This window comes from Lithobates pipiens, unplaced genomic scaffold (genome assembly GCF_037356315.1).
Source record: "Lithobates pipiens isolate NorthernLeopardFrog02 unplaced genomic scaffold, aLitPip1_a1.2 Scaffold_16, whole genome shotgun sequence".
In the NCBI taxonomy this organism is placed as follows: Eukaryota; Metazoa; Chordata; class Amphibia; order Anura; family Ranidae; genus Lithobates; species Lithobates pipiens.
In genome coordinates this window covers 384,482,127-384,503,216 of record NW_027507748.1, presented here as the reverse complement: position 1 = coordinate 384,503,216, position 21,090 = coordinate 384,482,127, and the positions used below count along the sequence as shown (strand labels likewise).

The following is a 21,090-nucleotide window of genomic DNA, read 5'->3' as shown; positions in this document are numbered from 1 at the left end:
TTTTGGAGCTGAGAAAAAGCCTTTGATCTGTGTATTTTAACCACTTGCAGACCGGACCAATTTGCTGGTCAAAGACCAGACCCCTTTTTGCGATTCGGCACTGCGTCGCTTTAACTGACAATTGCGCGGTCGTGCGACGTGGCTCCCAAACAAAATTGACGTCCTTTTTTTCCCATAAATAGAGCTTTCTTTTGGTGATATTTGATCGCCCCTGCGGTTTTTATTTTTTGCGCTATAACCAAAAATAGAGCGACAATTTTGAAAAAAACGCATTATTTTTTACTTTTTGTTATAATAAATATCCCCCAAAAATATATAAAAAAACATTTTTTTCCCTCAGTTTAGACCGATACGTATTCGTCTACATATTTTTGGTAAAAAAAATCGCAATAAGCGATTATTGATTGGTTTGCGCAAAAGTTATAGCGTTTACAAAATAGGGATAGTTTTATAGCATTTTTATTAATCATTTTTTATTATTATTTTTTTTTTACTAGTAATGGCGGCGATCAGCGATTTTTATTGTGACTGCGACATTGTGGGGGACCCATCGGACATTTTTGGGACCATTGTCATTTATACAGTAATCACTGCTATATAAATGCAGTGATTCCTGTGTAAATGACACTGGCAGTGAAAGGGTTAACCAGTGGGTGGCAGTGTAGGGGTTAAGTGTTCCTAGGGGTGTGTTACTAACTGTGGGGGGGTTGGGCTTTCATTTAGTGAACACTGATCGCTGCTCCAATCACATGGAGCAGAGATCAGCGTCACTAGTTGCTAGGCAGAATGGAGAAATGTTGTTTACACAGCATTTCCTCCATTCGGCCGCTCCGTGAGACGATCGCGGGGATGCCCGCGGCGATCGAGTCCGGGGGTCCCGCAACCGGACTCACGGGGGTCCCGACCAGCGCGGGAGCGCGCCGCCGGCGGCGCGCTCCCAATGGCAGGGCGGCATTGAATATTGGACGTACCTGTACCCCAATATGCCTGCCTGTGCCATTTTGTCGACGTACATCGTCGTGCGCTGGTCGGGAAGTGGTTAAAGGGTTGTGAAGGAGAGAGCTGCAGATAAACAGTACAACTTATGTAGAAGGATTTGTTTCATCTTTGCGTATGACCAGAAGTTAGTCACTTTAGTGGTTATACAGTGCGTATAGGAAAGAATCATGCTTTACAGCCTGAAATGAAGACAGACAGTTTTTGTTTCATCCAGCTGCATTTACTCAGTTCAGCTTATAACATCCAAGTGAAAGATATAACACCAATACGTCAGAAAAAAATAAAACGAATTCAAAAACCAAATCACTGAGTTGGAAAAAGGATCACCCCCTTCTTAAAATTATTTATACACTTAATCAGGCGTATCTGAGACGCTTGAGAGGAGATATGATTTCAATATACAAATACCAAATTGGTGACCCCACAATAGGGATAAAACTTTTTTTTGCAAAAGGGAGTTTAACAAGACTAGTGGCCACTCATTAAAATTAGAAAAGAGGTTTAACCTTAAACTGTGTAGAGGGTTCTTTACTGTAAGAGTGGTAAGGATGTGGAATTCCCTTCCACAGCCGGTGGTCTCAGTGGGGGGCATTGATAGTTTCAAGAAACTATTAGATAAGCACCTGAATGACCACAACATACAGGGATATACAATGTAATACTGACATTTAATCACACACATAGGTTGGACTTGATGAACTTTGTGTCTCTTTTTCAACCTCACCTACTATGTTTAAAAGAGTAAACCTTGAAAATGGGATTTTTAAGGCAATTGATAACAAAAATATAGAAAAAGAGTAGTAAAATAAAATAAAAATTCAATTTATTCATACACAGATAAATAATTGAAAGGAACATAAATTGTATATCCATACAAAAACAGATGTGGTAAAATAATTTTTCACTACATAAATGAAGAACATCCATGAGTGAATATTCAACGCGTTTCGATAATTTATGAACAACAATAATCTTCATCAGGGATAATTTTGCCACTTTTAAAAAATGAAGAATACAGAAATGAGTATCATCAACCTATGAACATGGATTACAACACAAACAATATATACGTAGAAAGAAGATATATTAATATTACATATACAATATATATCAAAAAAACTAAAAAATTTACATGTCAAAGAATGTGGACAAGCACAATACAGCTCTGTTGATGTCAAAAGCCAACCCATAAATCTATTATAGCCCTCCAAGCATACAAAGGAATCCAAGGATCTCAGATCCAATAAGGGGAGCAGGCAATAAGACTAAAAAGAAAAAAAAAAAAGTAAAAAATTACACAATTCTTTCAGCTGGAGCAGAGACTAATATGTAGGTTTGTCCCGATGCAGATATTTTGACCCAATCGGGGATCTGCTACGAAAAAGTAGTCCCAAAAATGCCCAAGGCAATAGATAGAGAAGAGGCCCCCCTAAGGTATATATAAAACACATAAAAAAAAAAGGGGGCAATAAATCATGAAATCTTTGTCGACATGGGGAGAAAGGAACGTTCCCCCCCATGTCCACATATATGTAAATGTAAAAAAAAAAAACCTTACCAATGCAAAGCAATAATTAAAAACTGCATCCAACAGGGGATTCCTCCCAAATACCACAGCAAGGATCCTCCAATCTATGGAATCTATCTATCCTCGCCTACTATGTAACTATGATCACCTTATCAATGGCACACAAAGCCATTTGACTTTCAACTGTGATCAGCTGTGGTAATTTTGATTAGCTCAGCATGAAAAGAGCTTTCCTGGAGCATTTCAGTCTCTGGTAGTGCAGCTGAAACAAACAGTCAACTATGGGAGGCAAACTGTCAAAAGATCTCTGGGATAAAGTTGTGGACAGAGGAAGCAGTCCTGCGGGTCCTTCTGGTATGCGATCCACTAACAGGGACAACTTGAAGCGCCCCTGCCCATGGGCCTAACACCATTAGCCTGCAGAGTTTTCCCCTGCTAAAGTCATCAAGCTCCCTGGAGACTTCCCTGATGCCCCCAACCATGACACCCCTTCTGCGTTAATTAGAGATTGATTTTTGGCAGCCATGTCATTTCATGGCTAAAATAATTTCCATGATAGTCCACTTAGAAAGCAGAGGAGCATACACATCCTTCACATACTCCTCCAGAGTCTCTCTTTGTTTTGCCTGTTGCTGGAGCTATCTCTGTGCATTCAACAAGAGTGTAACCCATCTCTTTTGAACAAGTTTGTGGCTGAAGAGTCTCAGTCTCTTGCTTTTAGACTTAAGGTTTCAAACTACATTTGAATTATTTATGGTCACCAGTCTGAACAGCCTGAAAAGGTCCCCAGCCTGTTAAAAATTTCCTTGTACACTCATGACTGAAATCTATTTTGTATGGTGACTGGCCTAACCCTGAAATGTTTACTCATTCTAAGCATTTAGCTTTGACGCTTCTATGGGCTCCTCCAAAGTCTCCTTTCTCCATAAGGTTGTTCTCCCTTTCACCTTAACTAGGAAATCTTGTTTAAATTTCTCTGCCCTGTGCTGATACATCCCATGGAGATATTCCTCCATTTTTTTAATGTGGTGCGAGCTTTTCAAGTTTCTCTCCGTTGCAATTTCTTTCTGACAGATTACCCCCATTTTTCTCATTCCTGCAACCTGTAGTTGCAGGAAAGAAAACCTCATCATCTATAGCCTGCCTTAGGCATCCATCTCATCATTCAAACTTACCGACTTAGGACAAAGTTACTCCTTTTTCCTGTCTAGGTGCACTCCACTAGATCAGTGAGTGCCTCTTGGGCTTCAGCATCTGGCTTATGTTTCTCAGATTTATCAGGCTGCCACCTGGTCTCCAGGTGAATGTGCAGACCTCTTCTGGTGCCAGCTTCAGACATAAGGTCCTTCAAGCAGTCCCTAAGCTGCAAGCTACCCTTTTTTACCCTCTCTCTTTATCCCGGGGATCATTATTACCAAAAGATATAGAATTCCACATTTTGCTTGGTCATCAGAATAGGAATAACTTCCAATGAGGACACAAGTTTTGGTGACTACCAAGAAATTCAATCACTTTAGCGGGATTAATTTTTACTTCCTGTGGGTGGCTATGGGATAGGACATAAAGGTAAATCTTCCCAATAGGACACAGATGGGAAAAACACACTCCTACTCACCACTATCTTCATGATTCACTTCTACTTCTGCTTTAACTCAAAACTAGAGCATGATTAATGTGGGAGAATTTATCTGGTTGACTAACCACTTTGTTTGCTTGTAACCAATTACCTGTAAGCAGCAGCATAACCCACTTGTTTCAGAATTAATACTCATCTTGTGTTCCCTTGAGCGCCAAGAAAAGGATTTTTTGATAAGTGCAAAAATCCGTTTTTTTGTGCTGAGGTGCGTTGACAGCCCAGTTCATATGACATCTTAGTAAACTCTACCAACTATAATGTGTAAAAAAAATTCCCAAAAAGTTTTAAGATGCTGCACATTGGATAATTACCACGTCTGGCAGCACCAATTTAACTTATTACTTTATTATTATTGTTATTTAAATCGTGCTTCTTCTACATCTTCTGCGTGGCCTGTAACTTAACATCCTGAACATATCTGGATGCCTTCAACATGATTTGCTTTATCAAACAGGAGCATATACTAACTAAAGAGACTAAATATACTGCTACTGAAGATTCCACCTGTATTGGTCCATTGCTTCTATTATTCCTCTCTAGGCTTGGTGATCGCAAATATATTTTTCACAATAAGTTAATAAGTGCAGCCAGAAGCATTGAGGGTCTGTCTTTGTACCTCTATAGCCCGTGTAATCCCAGCTCTAAGTAACCCAGACACACCCTGTCCTGACTTTACATTGAAATTCATTTTTACTTTTACTTTTTTCCACTCAATCAGAAATGTTTTCCATTAAAATGTTTCCCTTGCAGGCACCTTAAATCTGAAAGGAATTTGAGATAGGTTTCAAGACGAGAAAGTATGCAGTTTCCCAGAAAGTTAACCTGTTATATACTGTTAACCTGCTATATACTGTATATTAGGTAGTTTGCAGTTGACATTTTAACAAGGTAATAAGGCTGAAATTGTAACAAGGCTAACAGGCACACTAGTACTTTTCATTTTCAGGTTTTTATATTTTTCAAGTCTCCATAAAGTAGTTGCAATTCTGAATTTTATATCAGCAGAAGTTACTTAGAAATTCTCACTGTTAATTTATTGTGTGTTTTGACCACCTATTATTGGGGGCAAGATCCCACCAATTAATTTATGTAAACAGGAGGGAGGGAAAATGGCTAATTGGGTCCAATTTGGACATTTTTACTTAGGGGTGTACTCACTTTTGTTGCCGGCGGTTTAGACATTAATGTTTGTGTGTGGAGTTATTTTGAGGGGACAGCAAACATTTACACTGTTATACAAGCTGTACACTCACTATTTTACATTGTAGCAACGTGTAATTTCTTCAGTATTGTCACATGAAAAGATATAATAAAATTATTTACAAATATTCGAGGGGTGTACTCACTTTTGTGAGCTACTGTAGGTGGGAAAAATAGTGCCCCAAGGGCTGGATGAAGGCAATCAAAGGGCCACATCCCATCCCCAGGTCATAGTTTGAGACCATTGAAATAGAACTCTCTTCTGTAAGACTTCAGTTCACCTCAAGGACATTTCCCTAAACTTTTTTTTGTGGTTGGAGCTGTGCAAATCTATCTTAGCCACTGCTTCTTTCAGAAATACACTTTTATTTACTTTTTATCATTTCAGATGGACCCTAAAAAGGGTGCACATGCTTCATGTTCCACCATCTCTAGGTGGCTCAGACAGACCATCTTTCAAGCTTTTGGACTCATGATCAGGTTCCACTCTTTGCCATTAAGGCACATTCTACCAGACCTGTGAGCGTTTCTTGGGCTTTTTGGAATCGAGAAACTATTCCCCATATCTGCAAAGCTGTCACTTGGTCTTCTACTCAAGGTTTCTCTAAGTTCTACCAGGTGGATGTTAAGCCCCATCTGGTTCCAGCTTCTGTTTGTTGTGTTGCTCACCCCTCCGCTGGACTACTTTTGGAGGTCCAAAATATGAAAAACTTCTGATGTCCCTCAGTGGATGAGAAATAAAATAGAATTATTGTACTCTTTGTAAAATCCTTTTCTTGAAGTCTATTGCGGAGTACACTCCTCTTGTTCATGATCATGCTCTCAGCACTGCTTTGTTATGAAACTGAGGCATGGTAACAGGGAGGAGTTATCTTGTGCTAGCCAATAGTTTTTTTTTGTTTGCCAGTGTCAAACTACACTGTAGGTGGCAATATAACCTGAAGGTTAAAGTGCTCCAGTGGACTCAGAGATGGCTTTTTATGAGGAGTACAAAATTCTATTTTTTCTCAAATTTGAGATGTGTGATAGGCAGCAGCCAAATATTTTCCTCACAATTCAGAATCTTTGAATAGAAAATCTAAATGTAAACCTTAATCTAGGCATGTTTTTTAATCACAGATGGGAAGACTGATTCTTTTCCACAAAGTTGTTTTTTGACATCTATGGAAAATGAATGCGTTAAGTTCATGCTTGCTCTGCGATGTGGAAAATGACTGGCCCCATTATTATTGAGTCTTTCTTTTTTATGGCAGCAGGGAAGTCTAGTAAGTTTTAAAAAGAAAATCAAAGTGATTATTTATACGTTTCATTTGCAACACTTTTATTCCTACTGGGACAGATTACTAGGTACCACCTTTATTGAAAAAGGGTTTAAAAATGTATATGAAATTATCGATAATTTTAACAGTCTTCAGTGTTTACACCTGATAAAAACAATCTAGAATAAATTACGATCAGCCTATTTGCTACAGCTATGCCTACAAAAAAGGATTATTGTTCACAGTGGTTTCAGATCACTCAAGTACTTTGAGTATTTGCTGTGAATATATCAATAGCAATATGATAATTAATATAGCCCTAAAGTTCAGCTGCAGGCAAATGGCTAATTGTTATATGCAATTGGATAGCTACTATTTTCTCTGCCTAAGGTTTAATATTCTTGTCTATCCATTACTGAGATTTACCAAACCCTGCCAGAGACCCAATTCGGTTACCTGACTTTTTTTCTCTGAAGTTAAAGCTGAACTACAGGCAAATATAACATACATTAATGATGTGATTAATGATTAATGCTGATCTGTATTCACTATTACATCCTTAAATGTGTGTTTTGTGTTTTTTTTTTTTGTTTTTTTTAATTGCTGGCAGTGCAAGGGCCGCAGTTTGGTTTGTTATTAGTCTATTACGTTCCTTATACATCAGAGCTTAGACTATGTAGAAAGATGCAACATAAATAGCCAATCATTTGTGCTAGAAGCATGTTGATAGGAGGATAGAGCAGTGTGACAGATCTCACTGGTGTGCTGCTTCTCCTTTTACCATCCAGTATAGGAATACTTGTAAGCATTACGGTAATGCAGCACAGACCAACTTTTCCAACTTGTCTATAAAATTTTCCGACAACATGATCCGATCGGACTTTGTCCGATCATGTGTGGAGAATTCCGATCAGACAAAGTGCCACGCATGCTCAGATCAAATTCCTAGACCAAAGCTATTGGCTACTAGCCTGAACGTAGTCCCGTCGTAACGAAATAACATCAGATGGATTTGGTTGTCGGAATGTCCGACCGTGTGTACAAGGGCTAAGACTTTCAATCCATAATAGGCAGGAACAGAGGATCGGTATCCAGGCAGTATATGGGGTAGCTAGAATACAGATCTCCTCGCATAAAAGCAGATGGGTATGCCAGCTATCTTTGCAGGGAGAAAACAAACTTCAAGGAGCAAAGTTCTTCAGAGTGGGGGTGAGTTTGAGTTTACTAAAACTCTATAGCCATTCGATGCAGACAAATGAAAGGGGAGCAGAAGTAGCTTATATGAGAACCTGCCAGAGAAGAGATCCCTCTGGTGGTGATGAAGCTAGTCATTTGTACAGGAAGAGAAAAACATTAAGGAGCAAAGCCCTTTTAAGGTAGGAGGCTTGTGCATACACTTCAACTTCAGGGACATTCGGTACAGGTAAATGAAGGGGTAGAAGAAGTAGTCCAGATGGGATACTGCCATAGAGCTACAATAGGGTGAGGAGACAGTTTAGATTGATATATCATGGAATGTGTGAACATTGAAGAAAGCATGTGCTTTTTTCCTTCAAAGCTGGTCAATACTGACATGATCCCTCATGGGAAGACACCAGGGAATGTCGCTGGGTCCTCTGTGGTCTAGGCGGGGGGATTCTCTAGGATCCCAAGGAGCCCAGGCGGCTTGCCACCCATGAGAGACAAAGCAACCAATTCTGGATGGGCACAAGATTGGATTCCATGAATGCAAAGAGAGCCGAGAGGTCCTCGGGCGTGCGGAGAGTGAATGACCTCTGGTCCCTGTGGAATGTGGCAGAAAGAGGAAAGCCTTATCTGTAACTAATGCCCAGCTGATGGGCTAGATCCAAGACCAGGCAAAGCAGGGCTTGCACTGTAGTGTAGTCCTGGGTAGATCCGGGAGAATCCGAACTGATGCCCCATAAAAGTTTTCCAGCTTCCCATGCCTTGCGCAGAATAGTCTCCTTGTGGATACAGTGATGCACCCTAAAACCACGTCTTGTGGTCAGTTGGGGTCGTTAGAGCAGGGGCCCAAAACCCTGTGAATCCGGTTGAATTCCAAGTGCGCCAGGAGGGAGTCGCACAAGATGTTGCGGAAGATGGCAGTCGCTGTTTCTGAGAGATCCTCCGTTCCAGTTGCCTGTGGTAGCCCCCGAAGCCACAAATTATTACGCCGGCTCTGGACCTCCATATCTTCCATGTGCAATTGTAACGTCACCGCAGCGTCCACATGGGAATTCTGTAAAGACTTCAGGGTAGTTGCCCATTTCTCTAAGGTCATCCCCCCGCTGTGAGCCAGTCCGATAGGGCCTGCATGTCCTTTTTTACTTTCTGCAGTTCCAGGCAGTAAGTCTCCTCCAAGCAGCCGATGAGGGCTTCAATGTCATTAATTTGGCACAATACATCAACAACATTAACACCAGAAAAGTGGCACAGCAGCTTTACTGAATTCCTACCAATATGTATGCAAAGTGTAATTTGTTCATGTGTGTAAATGCAAGTATCCTAAACCAAATAAACAGTAAAAAATACAAGCATTGTTAATCAGGGATAAATGCAAAAATATCCAAAGTTTATTGAAACACACAATACATAATAATAAGTCCTATTTACATGACACCCTCATCCTAAAAAATCCCACTATGTAGTTAAAATTATGACAACAATAGGAAATACCCATAGGAAATTGCCACAAAGCCCAAAATATCTGGAAACACAAAAACACACAGTCAAAAAATGCAACAAAATGATAAACAAATGCAAGTAAGATCATAGAGCAATAATCTCAAATATCTGTGCATGAAGTGGAACAAAGAAGGAAAGAACATAGAAAGTCCCTCCTACCGCCTAGGTATTTCAGCGCAGCAAATAATACATTTAACCACTTGCTTACTGGGCACTTAAACACCCTTCCTGCCCAGACCAATTTTCAGCTTTCGGTGCTCTCACACTTTGAATGACAATTACTCAGTCATGCAACACTGTACCCAAATGAATTTTGTGTCCTTTTTTTCCCACAAATAGAGCTTTCTTTTGGTGGTATTTGATCACCTCTGGGGTTTTTATTTTTTGCGCTATAAATGAAAAAAGACCGAAAATTTTGAAAAAAAACGCATATTTCTTTGTTTCTGTGACAGAATTATGCAAATTATTAATTTTTCTTCATAAATTTTGGCCACAATTTATACTGCTACATATCTTTGGTAAAAATAACCCAAATTAGTGGATATTATTTGGTCTTTGTGAAAGTTAGAGAGTCTACAAGCTGTGGTGCGAATCGCACAAAATTGATCACATCTGATGTACTGGTGGCCTATCTCGCTTCTTGTGACCCAAACAAGTCAGGAAAGTACAAATACCCCCCAAATGACCCCTTTTTGGAAAGTAGACATTCCAAGGTATTTAGTAAGAGGCATGGTGAGCTTTTTGATGTTGTCATTTTTTTCCCACAATTCTTTGCAAAATGAAGATTTTTCATTTTCTTTATTTTTCTCCACAAAATTGTCATTGTAATAGGTTATTTCTCTCACGTGGCATGTGTATACCACAAATGACACCCCCCAAAAAATTCTGCTACTCCTCCTGAGTATTACAATACCACATGTGTGGGACTTTTTCGCAGCCTGGCCACATAGAGAGGCCCAACATGCAGGGAGCGCCATCACGTGTTCTAGGAGCATAAATTACACATCTAACTTGTTGACTACTTATTACACTTTTGAAATACCAGGACAATGACACGTGACACTGATGACAGATGGCACTGATACGTGGCAATGATGACACTTATACGTGGCACTGATGACACGTGGCACTGATGACAGATGACACTAATATGTGGCACTGATGACACGTGGCACTAATACGTGGCACTGATGACACGTGGCACTAATATGTGGCACTGATGACACGTGGCACTAATACGTGGCACTGATGACATGTGGCACTAATACGTGCCACCGGTGACAGATGGCACTAATACGTGGCACCAATGACACGTGACACTGATGACAGATGGCACTGATAAGTGGCATTGGTGACACTGACAACAGATGGCACGTGACACTGACAGGTGGCACTGATGACAAATGGCACTGATACGTGGCACTGATGACAGATGGCACTAATACGTGGCACTGATGACAGATGGCACTAATAACACGTGGCACTGATGACAGATGCCACTTATACGTGGCACTGATGACAGATGGCACTGGGGACAAATGGCACTGACAACAGGTGGCACTGGGGACAGATAGCACTGCGGGCAGGTGGCACTGGGGTGGGGTGGATTGCACTGGGGTGGATGGCACTGGGGCGGATGGCACTGGGGCGGATGGCACTGGGGCAGGATGGCACTGGGGCGGATGGCACTGGGGCGGATGGCACTGGGGCAGGATGGCACTGGGGCAGGATGGCACTGGGGGGGGGGGCATGGCACTGGGGGGGGGTGGCACTGGGGGAGGATGGCTCTGGGGGAGGATGGCACTTTTTATTAAACTTTTTTTTTACTTTTTTTTTTTTTTTTTTTCTTTTTTACACTGACGGCTGCTGCAGCCGTTCTTCTCTCCCCTCTCACACGCTGTCTGTGTGAGGAGGGAGAGCGGCGCTGAGAGATGATCTCATATGTTTACATATGAGATCATCTCCCATTGGACACGCCGATCACGCTGTAAATGGCCGCTGTGATTGGCCGTTTACAGCGATCTGTGTTTGCCTGTCCCCGGGGGACACGGCAAACACAGAACTTCCGCGATGCGCGCCCGCGGCGGCGCGCATTGCGGAAGTAAACACCAGGCCGTCCAGGGACGGCCAGGCACGGGAAGCCGCCCGCCCTAAGGCCGGCATTCGGCTATAGGGCGGGTAGGAAGCGGTTAAAACATTTCAGATTGTCCCTAGTGAAGTATCATGAGAATCTACCTTAGAAAATAAAGTGTGCATATCCATATTCATATTCAAGAAACTTACACCATCAGCTGCTTGCATCTGTCAAAGGTGGTAAAATCAAGCCACAATGCACAAATCAAGTAAACCTGAGAGTATTTATCTTCACGTTGATACCGCCTTTCCTCTGCTGATTGGATTTCCTGTATCCTAAAGCCTGGTACACACTTTTTTTTTTCTTCTTTTTTCGTTCAACCCAGCGGGCTAAACAAAAAAAAACTGAGGCACGTGGGAGGAGCTGCTGTACTAACTATGCAATGTTAGTACAACAATCACCCCCGCTGAAAGGGGCCGGCCATTGGCTGAGAGCACTGATCGGATGACAACCAGCAGTCCTGCTTTGATCAGCCCTTTCGACAGAAGCTGCCCAGTTTCTATTGAATGGGCTGATGCCGCCCCAACATTCTGCCTGTGAGTACTAGGCTTTTGGAGCCAATTTTTTAGCGTGGGGACCCTGAGATAAAAGCTATATTGACACAATAACCAAGCTTGTATTTTATATTGGTTGTATTATGTTTCCCATCAGCTAAATTGTGGCACTTGTTTTTTACTCTAGGAATCTCGGTGAGTTAATTGACCGGTTTGCTGGGGATTTCAAGGCCCAAGGTCCACCAAAATCTACATCCGAGGATGCTGGAGCTGTGTTACCAAGCTGTGCAGACTTGTTTGTGTACTACAAAAAGTGTATGGTGCAGTGTTCCCAGCTTAGCACGGGGGAGCCAATGATTGCCCTTTCCACTATTTTCCAGAAGTACCTGCGGGAATATGCCCTGAAAATTCTTTCTGGTAATCTCCCCAAGTAAGTGTCGAATTTTACTATTCTTAATTTAGTGTAGTATTGTCTGTTTGGTTCAGAGAACAAAAATCTTCAAAGATTTGAGCTTTAAAAAGCAACTGGCAGTTTTACCTACAAATATGACCATTTTATTGTAACACCAGTCTGTATTGGACGAGTACAGTTGGGCAATATTGTTTGCTCTTGCACTAGCTCCAACAAAAAATAAAAAATTAAGTACTAAAATAACAATGCCCCCCCCCCCCCTTTTTTTTTTTTGCCTATCATCTTACTGGATGCCACATCCACTGCAAGCATTATATCAACTTTCATGTTGAATATCTCAAGTCAGTGTAAAGATATATTACAGGTAATTTCATGGTCAGTGTGTCGTTATTTCTTTACATTGATAGGAATAAATCAGCAAAGTAAAGCATATTTTATTATTTGCCTGGGGTCATCTTTCATATAGCGTTTGGCATATAGTATTTCATAGGTTTCATTCAATTAAATTTCAGGGGGCTGATTTTAATAAACCTTCTAGTTTGTTCATCTGATCCATTTTCAACTTCATCTCCTCCAGTGCTTGTGATGAGATGATCATGCTCGGTTATAGGTAAGGAAATGGACCATTCATGGGACTTGAATCAGTACAGTAAATGCTTTAATAAAAGGTCTGAAATAGGCTACACATTTTCTTCCTTAGAGGACACTAAAGGTTGGACTCCTAATAGATGTAAATGGTCTTAGCAGGATCCATGTTTGTAACCAAAGGAGTGACAGTGTAGGAGCTGCTGCTGCAATGGTTGACTGATAGACATTTAAAAATTGAACAAGTAAGACTTGTAAGAATGTAAATCTCTTCATAGACCTGAACAAAGACCTGCCCTGCTTTTGTCGGAATAGCTTTCTAGACTGAAGCTTGTCTACAAAAATGCAATTATTTCCTGAGGGAAATATATTTCCTTCCTCATTTTTTGAAGGACACAGGAAGCCTTACCTTTGGGTTATACCACCCTGTACAGGAGTAATGTTTACTGGCAATAAAAATATGTGGACCAACCCAACATAATCCTTTCCTACTATCAGTCTGCCTCTGTTTTTTTGCTAGCGTCCTAGGAAGATGGACGTCTTTTGTTCAGTGTTAAGGATTATGGAATAGTACAACACTGATGCAATGTATTCTTCTATGTACCTACTTGATAAAGGTTTCTTAAAAAGTGTATATAAGGGAACACCAGGGTTAAACTACTTCACCACTTCAGCCCCGGAAGGATTTACCCCCTTCCTGACCAGGCCATTTTTTGCTATACGGCACTACGTCACTTTAACTGACAATTGCGTGGCCGTGCGATGCTGTATCCAGATAAAATTGATGTCCTTTTTTTTCCCCACAAATAGAACTTTCTTTTGGTGGCATTTGATCACCTCTGCATTTTTTTTTTTTTGCTATAAACAAAAATAGAACGACAATTAAAAAAAACAAAAAAAAATTTTTTTACTTTCTGCTATTAAACATACCCAATAAAATTTTAAAAAAATCTAATTTCTTCATAAATTTGGGCCAGTATGTATTCTGCTACATATTTTTGGTAAAAAACAAACAATAAGAATATATTGATTGGTTTGCGTAAAAGTTACAGCATCTGCAAAATAGAGGAAAGATTTATGGAATTTTTTTCTATTTTTTTTTTTTTTACTAGTAATGGCGGTGATCAGTGTTTTTTTTTTATCTGGACTGCGACATTGCAGCGGACAGATCGGACACCCAACTGACATTTTTGACACTTTTTGGGAACCAGTGACATTATTAGAGTGATCAGTACTAAAAATATGCACTGACATTGTACTAATGACACTGGCAGGGAAGGGGTTAACATCAGGGGCGATCAAAGGGATAATGTGTTCCCTCAGTGTGTTTCTGTGTGGGGGGATGGGCTGCCTGGAACAACACACAGATCTGTCGTCCTGCACTGCTGTACTCCTTTTTAATACAGCACACAACAATAGCAATTGTAGATATAGCAAATGAAACCACACAACATTGCTGGCAACATGTTGATCAACAGCAAAAGGGTTCAGTGGGAGATGGAAGCAAGGGTTCACTTTTTGGTGAAAGAGGGGAGAACTACCTTCTGTACATTAAAACCTGTCATCTTGCCTATCCAGGTTGGTGCCTGCATAAACAATCATTGCAATAGTCGGTTGGTTTCAGACTTGGAACGTCTACATGGAAGGGTCCGAGAGTGGAAACTAAGCAGTAGATTAGCAGTGGTGTGTGAATTTCTTGACTAGCAAAGTCTTAGCTGCGTGCCACTTTATTAATGTCTCATTGCTCAGCTGGCTTGTAAATTCCCCACATGTGTACAGCCCATTAAGGAAGTCATCTTTTCAGCTGGGTTTCCTACATATGAATTGCTGTTTTCATGTGCACACATGGTGTATGTTGCTAAATGTAGTAGTAGCAGTAGCCCTGCAGCCCAATAAATCTTTATTCCTGTCGGGGAGGAGGAGGGAATGTAAGGATTATTGTGCCGCTTGGAAAGGTGTATATTTCTTTTCTGCCTGCAACAAGACACCATTGGATTCCTTTCTGCTGAGAAAGTCCTGAAACCAATTTTCCTTCTTGCACACTGAGAAAGGCATACCTGGCCTATGCTTTCTTTAGTCTTTTAATAACGGCAGCTGCTTCCAAAACAAATGTGCTGGACACAAAGAAGGAAAGATACTCTTTCTTCTCTAAAAATAAGGTTCACTTGTTTACAAGTTTGAGGAAATGAATAGATGGGATCGCTTTCCTAAAATGTAAACCATCTTCCAAAACAGGTTTCGTGGTGTTCTTCTGGCATACAGTGACATCCACTGACCTAATTTTACTTGCTAAAAGTTTTTTTTTTCTGTTTCATTTCTCCCATCTATGGCTTGTGCTTTGTACACTATGTTTATAATTCTGACAATCCTACAAAGTTGCGCCATTTCATAGATTAACATATTCAAACTCGCATTTAATACTTTTTTTTTTTCTCCTGCAGCTTCTTGCTCTGAAAGCTCTGAGTTGGTTATTTCCCTATGCATGTCTATGGGACTGTCAGAGATCTCAGAGCTGGACAAAGCTGCTATGTGCACTCTGGAGACCTGTAGGTTGATCTACAAATGTAAAAAAAAAATGCCTTGCACTTGTCCATCTTAAACTACAGGTCTACATTTTTTTTATTTTATGTAGTCTTGGAGTTTCATAAGGCAATATATTCTTAGTGTTCTTTGCAGAATTTGGGACAAATATACATAGAGACTGCTAAAGCCCTTTCTAAAGCTGGCAACAGAGGATGCAATTTTCAGAGAGCAGTCCCTGCCAGGTGAACACAGTGATTATCGCTAATGGCTACAGCCACTGGCAATACACTCATGTAAAAATTTGGCAAGCTGGTTGTACACAAATTGTTTAATGAATCGACTTGAGTACAATCAACCTGCCCATCTGTGGCCGGCTTTAGTAAGGATCAAAAATTGAAGGCACCCACAAATCTATCCAATGTGAATAGAAAGATGGCTCAGAATGGTATACTAGAGTTCCAGAGGGATGTGTCAATACCCTAATCCAAGCAAAAACAAGCCATGTATTGCATGGAGTATGTGCAAAAATACTCAAAGGGGCGAGGGCTAATTAGCCCTCACTCCCCTGATGTCTGCCCACTATGGCTCCAGTGTTGGTTGTTGTCTGCTGTTGTAGTAACTTAGACGGGATGACATCCGGGAACCCTTCACATGACCATGCTCCAGCTTAGTGATTGTCCTCTCTGGTTTGTACTCCCCATTTTTGCACGTAATGTTGACTCTTGGGCTTTAATACTTTCTCACTGGCCTGGTGCAAGTATGCACAACAGGAAAGTGGAAGGTTAACTTGTCTCCTTAGGTTATGTACTTTTGTTTATCAGATTGTCAGTTTTACTGTAATTTATATTTAATGATGAGCGTGTATTAAGATTGCTGAAAGTTTATATCCTATTGGTTGCTCTGCTATATTGAACTTGGTTTCTTGATCTTTACCTTATAAAATATACAGTGAGGCAAAAAAGTATTTAGTCAGCCACCAATTGTGCAAGTTCTCCCACTTAAAAAGATGAGAGAGGCCTGTAATTGTCATCATAGGTATACCTCAACTATGGGAGACAATATGTGGAAACAAATCCAGACAATCACATAGAATTTATTTGCAAATTATGGTGGAAAATAAGTATTTGGTCACCTACAAATGAGCAAGATTTCTGGCTTTCACAGACCTGTATCTACTTCTTTTAAGAGGCTCCTCTATCCTCCACTCATTACCTGTATTAATGGCACCTGTTTGAACTTGTTATCAGTATAAAAGACACCTGTCCACAACCTCAAACAGTCACACTCCAAACTCCACTATGGTGAAGACCAAAGAGCTGTTGAAGGACACCAGAAACAAAATTGTAGACCTACACCAGGCTGGGAAGACTGAATCTGCAATAGGCAAGCAGCTTGCTGTGAAGAAATCAACTGTGGGAGCAATAATTAAAAAATGAAAGACATGCAAGACCACTGATGATCTCCCTCCATCTGGGGCTCCACACAAGATCTCACCCCATGGGGTCAAAATGATCACAAGAACGGTGAGCAAAAATCCCAGAACCACACGGGGGGACCTAGTGAATCACCTGCAGAGAGCTGGGACCAACATAAAAAAGGCTACCAACAGTAACACACAACGCCGCCAGGGAGTCAGATCCTGCAGTGCCAGACATGTCCTCCTGCTTAAGCCAGTACATGTCCGGGCCCATCTGAGGTTTGCTAGAGAGCATTTGGGTGATCCAGAAGACGATTGGGAGAATGTCATATGGTCAGATGACACCAAAGTAGAACTGTTTGGTAGAAACACAACTCACCGTGTTTGGAGGAGAGAGAATGCTGAGTTGCAACCAAAGAACACCTTACCTACTGGGAAACATGGGGGGGCAACAACATTCTTTGGGGCTGTTTCTCTGCAAAGGGAACAGGACGACCGTGTGATTTTGTGTGCAAACCTGCTCCCATCAGCAAGGGCATTGAAGATGAAATATGGCTGGGTCTTTGAGCATGACAATGATCCCAAACATACCACCCAGGCAATGGAGTGGCTTTGTAAGAAGCATTTCAAGGTCCTGGAGTGGCCTAGCCATTCTCCAGATCTCAACCCCATAGAAAACCTTTGGAGGGAGTTGAAAGTCCGTGTTGCCCAGCGACAGCCCCAAAACATTACTGCTCTAGAGGAGATCTGCATGGCGGAATGGGGAAACATACCAGGAACAGTGTGTGACAACCTTGTGAAGACTTACAGAAAACGTTTGACCTCTGTCATTGTCAACAAAGAATATATAACAAAGTATTGAGATTAACTTTTGATATTGACAAAATACTTATTTTTCACCATAATTTGGAAATTCTTTCAAAAATCAGACAATGTGATTGTCTGGATTTGTTTCCACATTTTGCCTCTCATAGTTGAGGTATACCTATGATGACAATTACAGGCCTCTCTCTCTCATCTTAAGTGGGAGAACTTGCACAATTGTACTAATTTAATGCAGATATGGCACCAATTGTTTTTTTGTTACCACCTTAATCAGCCACAGAACCTGTGTGATTAATATGTGTTCGGGTTTAAAGGGATGAGGTGCCAACCCTGTGTCAGCAGAGAGCAGACTTCAGTCCACTCTCTGCTGAAAACGGGTCACAGGAGTGGAAAAGGGATTGCACGCCTGTGATCAATAGGAGAAGCCCAGCCAAACGAGCTAAGGCTGGACGACTTTAAGTTATCTTTATCCTAATATGAAATGGTCTGAAATGCAGAAAATTGAAATTGGAGTCATGCTTTAAAATATGAGTACACATTTTATGAAATCACACTTGTTTTGTAGCTTGTTGTGCCTCTACTACCCTCTGCCACCTCACCTGCCCCTGATCCAGTGAGATAGAAACAACCATGCTACAAAGCCAATTGTGATCTTTTGAGCCACGTCAGTGGATACATTCACTCTTATTCATTGCTATGTACCTTGCATCTTTCCATCCAGATATTGCTATAAAGCATCAGTCCAGCTCAGACCTTTAAATGAGTAATCAGGTGCCTACTTGTAATGTCACCAGTCACATTCAGTTCTGCCTTCAAAGTCTGCATGTGCTTGGTGGTGGCGGTTGTTACATGGAGGAAGTGCCCTCCTGACGCTGTGAGGTCTGTGTGCCTTGGCTTCAGTTGATTACCAAGAACTCTGATTAGGATAAATTGAGTGGACATTCTGCAGTGTGCTGGAATGTATTACTAGTACACTGTTTTGTTTTCCTTTTGCCTATATTGTTCTTGTATAACACCTTTTTTTCTGTTTATGATTTATTTATGTTGTATTTTATTTTTGTGCATTTGTTCAGAACAAGTAGCAGCAGCACAGGCCTTACTATCACCAGTCTTCTGAAGGAAAAAGAAGGCTCAGAAGTTGCCAAATTCACAACCGAAGAGCTGTGCCTGATATGCAGTATACTAAGTACAGCAGAGTACTGCCTGGCTACAACACAGCAAGTGAGTGGCAGACTTTAATTGACTTCTTATCAAGTTGGTCTAGCCTTTCACCTTCTTGAGATCATTTCTTTCGTTTTGTATTTATCTCAAAGGGAGGGATCACTTTGTAAAATGTTTTCTCTCTACATATACTGTTTATTTCTAAGAAAGTATATATTTTTAATCTGCTAAATTCAAAATTATACATATATTTTGTATTTACCACTTGCAGTAGGTGAAAAAATCTAAACTAGAACAGCAGACTTCTCCAGGCTGCTGGTAAATTGTAATTTCACACAAAATTGATATTCCAGTGTTTGGTAGATACTTGATGAATGTTATTTGAAAGTAACGTATTTATCGGTGTATATCGAGCACTTTTTTTCCCCTGAAAATAAGGGGAAAATCGCGGGCGCGTGTTATACACTGACAGCGTACCTTTCAGGGGAAGGATGGGGACAAGTGCCACAGGAATTCAGAGCCATCATCTCCGCTCCACTCGGATCTCACTCGGCTCGTACATCACACACACAATGCCACCTCTGCCACCGGCATTGGACCAGTGTTCTGTCTATCACAGGAGCTGGTCCAATGCCAATGGCGGAGGTGGGACTGTGTATGTGACTGCCGACTGAGAGCCAAAATCTGTGATTTCGTGAGAGAGATGGTGAGCTGCATTGATGGGGTAGATGGGCACAGATCAGGCTGCAGATGTGCACAGATCAGGCGGTACAGATCAGGCTGCAGATGGGCACAGATCAGGCTGCAGATGGGCACAGATCAGGCTGCAGATGGGCACAGATCAGGCTGCAGATGGGCACTGATCAGGCTGCAGATGGACACAGATCAGGCTGCACTGAAGCTGCAGATGGGCACAGAATAGGCTTTACTGAAGCTGCAGGTGGGCACAGAATAGGCTTTACTGAAGCTGCGGGTGGGCACAGATCAGGCTGCACTGAAGCTGCAGATGGGCGCAGATCGGCCCGCACTGAAGCTGCAGATGGGCGCAGAGCGGCCCGCACTGAAGCTGCAGATGGGCGCAGATCGGCCCGCACTGAAGCTGCAGATGGGCGCAGATCGGCCCGCACTGAAGCTGCAGATGGGCGCAGATCGGCCCGCACTGAAGCTGCAGATGGGCGCAGATCGGCCCGCACTGAAGCTGCAGACGGGCGCAGGTCGGCCCGCACTGAAGCTGCAGATGGGCGCAGATCGGCCCGCACTGAAGCAGCAGATGGGCGCAGATCGGCCCGCACTGAAGCTGCAGATGGGCGCAGATCGGGCCCGCACTGAAGCTGCAGATGGGCGCAGATCGGGCCCGCACTGAAGCTGCAGATGGGCGCAGATCGGGCCCGCACTGAAGCTGCAGATGGGCGCAGATCGGGCCCACACTGAAGCTGCAGATGGGCGCAGATCGGGCCCACACTGAAGCTGCAGATGGGCGCAGATCGGGCCCACACTGAAGCTGCAGATGGGCGCAGATCGGGCCCACACTGAAGCTGCAGATGGGCGCAGATCGGGCCCACACTGAAGCTGCAGATAGGCGCAGATCGGGCCCACACTGAAGCTGCAGATGGGCGCAGATCGGGCCCACACTGAAGCTGCAGATGTGCACTAATCAGGCTGCATTGATGCTCACCAACCATTAATTTGCTCTTAAAGTGGTTCATTTAAAAAAAAGCATTTTTTTTCCTGAAACTTCCCTTTTAACCCCTTGCCGCCGAGCTTACGCAGATGTGCATACTTGGCTTTTGGGGATTATACCGGGATGCTGCCCGTGACTGCAGAGATCATCCCGGTACTGTTTTTTAGAGCCGGCGATCGGCTTTCCAGTGATAACAACTGATGCAGCTAAAAGCCGCTTGGCTGATATACCGCCTCCCGCCGCTCTTATCGGGCCTCACGTTCTACCGGGAGGTCCGATCAACAATCCGATGCCTTCCGGCGGCTAGGGACAAAAGTGCGGCGGACTGGCACAGGGGTGCGTATTATACACCAATAAATACGGTACTTGATTTGGTTTGCTTTTAACATTTGATTTTGGAATGAATTAAATCTAATTTTTCATCCTGCTCTTATACTGTACATTTCTTGTCACAGCGGTTGGAACGATTGTCGCTGACTCCTCTAACTAATAGAATATTGAACAAACGTTTTACTTGTGTATAGCCAGCTTTAAGATCACAAAGTTGCACA

The 21,090-nt window shown here is 42.1% G+C and overlaps 1 protein-coding gene across 1 annotated transcript in view; it reads left to right on the top strand.

Moving 5' to 3' along the window:
* VPS53 (VPS53 subunit of GARP complex) overlaps positions 1 to 21,090 on the top strand; it is a 221,713-nt gene that overhangs the window by 117,717 nt on the left and 82,906 nt on the right. The window contains exons 14-15 of the mRNA XM_077482250.1: positions 12,123 to 12,365; positions 18,771 to 18,918. Of these exons, the coding sequence (XP_077338376.1) occupies positions 12,123 to 12,365; positions 18,771 to 18,918 (391 nt within the window). The remainder of the gene's footprint in view (positions 1 to 12,122; positions 12,366 to 18,770; positions 18,919 to 21,090) is intronic.